Source organism: Odontomachus brunneus, unplaced genomic scaffold, assembly GCF_010583005.1.
Source record: "Odontomachus brunneus isolate Ranch 3 - 2012 unplaced genomic scaffold, Obru_v1 Obru_scaffold_113, whole genome shotgun sequence".
In the NCBI taxonomy this organism is placed as follows: domain Eukaryota; kingdom Metazoa; phylum Arthropoda; class Insecta; order Hymenoptera; family Formicidae; genus Odontomachus; species Odontomachus brunneus.
The window spans coordinates 13,698-18,721 of NW_022639563.1; the positions used below are offsets into that span (position 1 = coordinate 13,698).

The 5,024-nt window shown below is 33.3% G+C and overlaps 1 protein-coding gene across 1 annotated transcript in view; it reads right to left on the bottom strand.

Moving 5' to 3' along the window:
- LOC116849375 (potassium/sodium hyperpolarization-activated cyclic nucleotide-gated channel 1-like) overlaps positions 1-3,025 on the bottom strand; it is a 4,498-nt gene extending 1,473 nt beyond the window's left edge. Inside the window, exons 1-7 of the mRNA XM_032826485.1 lie at positions 2,692-3,025; positions 2,405-2,657; positions 2,060-2,246; positions 1,831-1,968; positions 1,250-1,727; positions 938-1,161; positions 383-705 (exon numbers count right to left, since the gene is read on the bottom strand). Coding sequence (XP_032682376.1) covers positions 421-705; positions 938-1,161; positions 1,250-1,727; positions 1,831-1,968; positions 2,060-2,246; positions 2,405-2,657; positions 2,692-3,001 — 1,875 coding nt within the window. The 5' untranslated portion in view covers positions 3,002-3,025 and the 3' untranslated portion in view covers positions 383-420. The remainder of the gene's footprint in view (positions 1-382; positions 706-937; positions 1,162-1,249; positions 1,728-1,830; positions 1,969-2,059; positions 2,247-2,404; positions 2,658-2,691) is intronic.
- Positions 3,026-5,024: the final 1,999 nt, after the last annotated feature.

Genomic DNA, 5,024 nt, shown 5'->3' on the forward strand with positions numbered 1-5,024 from the left:
CGAAATTCACTAGCTTTTATTTACAAGTGCTGCTATCTTCACGTTGAGGTCGGAAACTTTTCAGACCACCCTCGTAGATATAAATGAATGAGACGCTCTATATGATATTATTTTATGTGGACAATAATAATATATAAGATCCTTAAATATATGATTACACGAACAGCAGGATTGTTATTTTGCGAGAAATTAACGGAGCTACGCAATACTTTTTCCAACTAACTTTTGATCAGTTGTTAATAATGGTATATTTTTTATTAGAATATTAATTTTAACTGTCAATATGTCGTAAAGAATTGATGGCTGAGTATCTTCAATATTTTAATCTTAAAGCAAGTGAATTCGCGCAACAAACAATATATAACTTACTAATATAACTTACTAATATGTCCTCACATCGCATATAATTTTTCTTTTTTTTCATATTGAGTTTGTCGGTAAGAGAGTTTTTGCACGACTAGGGGGACGCATCAGGAAATGTTTGTACTGTTTCTCGGCCCGAACGATCTTATCCACTCGTTCAATGGCGATACGTTCAATCTCCGCAAACAATTCGCTGTGCACAGCTATACATTGACGAAAATCCTTGCGATCGATTCGGTACAATTCGCAGACATCGATGGCGACGACGCTGGCCACCCTTCGTTCATCCGCCACTAAGAGAGCGATCTCGCCGAAATAGGCTCCGTCATCCAAATGGCATATCTTGAAGTAATAGATAGTTATTCCTGTTTTTATCACGATACTTTCGTTTAGTTCGAATTTTAATTATTATACAATGTTGACTATCGCGCAAATGGCACAAATTATCAAAAGAGTTTCTTAAGAAATACCTAAATGTTCAAATAACACATTTTAAGAATTATATGTATCTTATTTTGCTTATTTTTTCTCATCATAGTCTTAGAAATCGAATACAAAAATTGGAAGAACTTACTTCTTTCCCAGTTGGCGTCAGGATCGCTACGGTTCCTGAAGACAAGAAGAACATGCAGTCACCGTGGCTACCAGCTTTGATAATCACCTCGTTCGGTAGATATAACTCGAATTTCAAGTTTTTCACTATCGACTGCAGAATATGCCTGGGTAGACTCTTGAATATCGCTACGTTTTCAATTAATCGCCGGCAAGACTCGAGCGCGATCTCTTCGCGTAACGTTTCTGAAGAAACAAAGTTTCATTATCCTAATATACATTATCCTAATAAAGATTTCATGTTCTGATTTTCACATTCATCATCTTTTTTAACCTGACAAGTTGGACAAAATTTGTTTCTCGCGAAAATAACTGTTCTTGAAGCGATAATAGTAATAAGCCAAGAGACGCTTCTTCATGTGCGGCACTAACTGCTTCTGTCTAGTGTACGCCTTCACTTCGTTTATGATCTCTTGAAACTTCGTTTCGGACTCCGTTCTCTCAGATGTGACCCGAAGGAACATAACTAGAAGGAGACACAATGCGTCTGCTTTTATCTGCCGAAGATATATAGCGCTTTTAGAGAGACAAACAATAAATAAATAATACGATGCTTTACTCAAGAAGTAACACAGAATAATCCTGCCGATAAGCATGATAAAACTGCTCAAGATGAGGTGACCATCCGTTTTAGGTTTGAAGAGACCGTAACCAGTTGCTAGAACATTCTCCAGCACGATCAGCATGGCATTTTGGAATCTGAACATGAGAGTGCGGTCCTCTAAGCCCGTCATCCAGCAATTCTCGCATTCCTTTCCACGTGTGATGACAATAAAGATTAAAATTACAATTTTTTTTTAATGTGTTTAACGTAGCATATAAATTTCTGCGGTTCAATATCGGAGACTTGCTTACTCGCGGCGGAATGTTGACGAAGTGCATCATTAATAAAATCGGTATTAAGTAACACAGACAGGAGAACCAGAAGATTAAGTATATTCCCAGTAATAGCGTAATGTATAATTCATAGTAAAAATGCTTAATTTCAAAGTGCTGAAATAGAAAGCGTTTATCATGTAATAATATAACATCATTATGTATTTTTATGGAAAAGCTGATAGGATTTAAGTTTAAGTTTTATCACCTGAAATAGATAAAAAATGTTCGACCTAAACGTCGAGTAGCGTGTTATCTTCATAAAAGGCAATATATTGATTAAGGTAACGATATGATACGAGCCATCTCCTGGCAGTCTTCGCCATGGCAGCGTTATGTGATCGTACGGAAAGGACGATAGCACATCTGGCAGGAAAAGTCCTTTAAGATAGAACCTATAAAGATTATTTTTTCAGCGTCACATGTGGATATATTAATCTAACAAGACAAAACTCAAATTAAACTAAAAAATTGAGAATGCAACAAAATTAAATAAAAATAATGAAATTAATTGTGCAAAAACTTGGGTGAGGTATTACATGTGAAGTCTCACATAAGTATTTTACTAAGTTTCAACTCGATATGCATGTCTTTGCTGTCGTAATAACCCGTAATGCAATTAAGCGATATGTCCAACCAGCAAATCGCATAAATCGGGATATTCACTTTATCCAGGAGAATCGATTCGTAGTCCATAACAACGAAGCAGATCATGAAAGGTATCGTCAGGAAGGCGATTGAGTAAATCGCCATCATGAATGTATCCCAAAGGTATCTATGAATTTTCTCGTTCAGAATGACGATTTCTTTGAGCTATTCACCGAACAATATAAGTAATGCTTATACATAAAAGTATTTTGTATCTTAGAGAGAGAAAGAGAAAGAAAGATATATCGTATATAAAAGGAAACGTAGAAAGGTACTTGGCGTAACTAAACGGATGTATTATCCACCAATGTTTGAGAGCAGCGTGCCTTCTTCTCTCGGCAGTCACCGTGGCCGTGCTGTCCATGTAACGACCGCATTTTGGAGTATATTTACTGATACCACACCAAGCTATCCACACATTTTTGAAAGTCAATGGTTGTATAGTCGCGAAGGGAAACTCGTGTTCTCGATTCACAGGTAGTTCGCATATATGCTTGGTCATTATTTAATAATTAATCAAGTCAAGAACAAGTTTGCAAATAACATATTAGGTTAAATTGTAACATATATTTCATGTACAAAATATTTACCCAAACACCTGAATAACAGCTCATGAATATGAATTCATAATAGAGAGGCACAATGTTCAAATCCTAGAGAATACAAAACATCTCAGAATTATTCTGAATGTATCTAGGATATCCTAGAAAAATTCAAAATATTTAAAATATATCCAAAATAATTTTAGAATATTCTGTATTATCTGAGATAAGTGTTTGAAAAATTTTCTGGTAAATATTGATTTTTCTGTTGTTTACGAAGTCTTGGTTGTACAGAATTATGAATGCAATACTGCCTTTACGCAGTAAACATTCTTGCGAAAATTAATAGGAGCATTGCCTGATTTGTAAGCTTGCGAAATTCTTCGTGCGAATTTAAACATAAATTCGTCGAAATATTTTTCATAGAATTTTATATACATGTCTTTATACACGTCGTCTGTGTTTACCAACTCTTTCAAGAGCGATGTATTTATTTCTTTATGACAAAATAAAAAAACCTGCCGTTGAATAGCACTACTTGATAAAGCGGAAGTAAGCCCGATCCGATTGTTTAGTCGTACTATTTCAAATCCAATTTATCAAAGTGACGACGGAAGTGGCGTAGCGGAAACTTTGAAACTAATTACTATGTCCAATCATAAATGCACCGAGCTTATTTATATAGCGTTATTAAACAATAGCATTGTCAGCATTTTTAGTTCTATCAAGTTGGAGAGGCGTTTCTTCATCGGAGTTTGTCACTCATTTTAGCATCCTTTTAACTATGTTATCAGTAAAATTTGCAAATAATTTATAAATATCAGTATCAATTATAAATTGTTTTGTATTATATATATATTCTGTTTTATACTGTATCATATATATGTTTATAGTGGCATTTTTTCTGTTTTTCTTTTTAATTATATTAGTACTAAGAAGAAGGTATAGAATTATATATATTCGGAGCTTTAGATAAAAAGATTATTGTAACACGCCGTATTGTGTGATGTTTATTAAAAATGTATTCACATTAAAAAATAGAGGCATATAGAGTATATGTTATAATAATATTACATAATAATCATCTATTTCATTTTGTCATGGTGACTACTCCATATCTTTATCCCATCTGTGAATCTTTACTCCATATCTGTGAATAAATTCGCACTTTTTTAAATGTTGTGCACATTACGATGCGTTCCAGAAAAAATCGACGATATTTTCGATGATGTCGGCATATTTTAACATCTATTATTTTCTCACAACACAAACTCTCTGGTATTATTACAACTTGTGCGTATATTGATCACAACGATCGCATTTTCTAATTCACGAAGTACAATGTGGCATACAATAGAGGAAGCACCAATTGACATATCAATTATTTCGATCAAGCATTCAAACATATGATTTAATTCACATTCTTAGTATGCGTCTTATTAAAAATAAATATAAATAGAAAAAATTGATGTGCAGTATATATCAATTTCAAAGTGTAAATAAATTCCATTTAGCAATATGTCGGAAGTATTAATTACTTGCTTGAACTTTTCCTACCGCGAATGTTGAACACTTAGTATAAAACGAAATACAAAATTCCTTAAACGAGATCGACGCAGCTGATTGTAACAATTAAATTTTAGAGAAAGAGCAATTTTAAATAATTAATTTAGAGCAAGATTGAAATTTAATAAAAAAAATAATAACTGTATATTTTATTTAATTTCAGCTATCAGTCTTCCCGGGTATTTTTTTCTACGTTTCTCTTTATTTTATAAATGTCTTAAAAAAATACAAGACTCGCGATACGTCGCATATACACATCTGCAACCTGATTACGTCAAATGATCATGTCAAATTTCGCCAGGCAATATTTCTTTACACTTAGGGCCAGTTTTTCAATAACTTAGATTCAAATTTAAACTCTATTCTAACAATGCGTTTGTTTTGTTTAAACAGAGTTTAAGTTGAAATCTAAGTTTA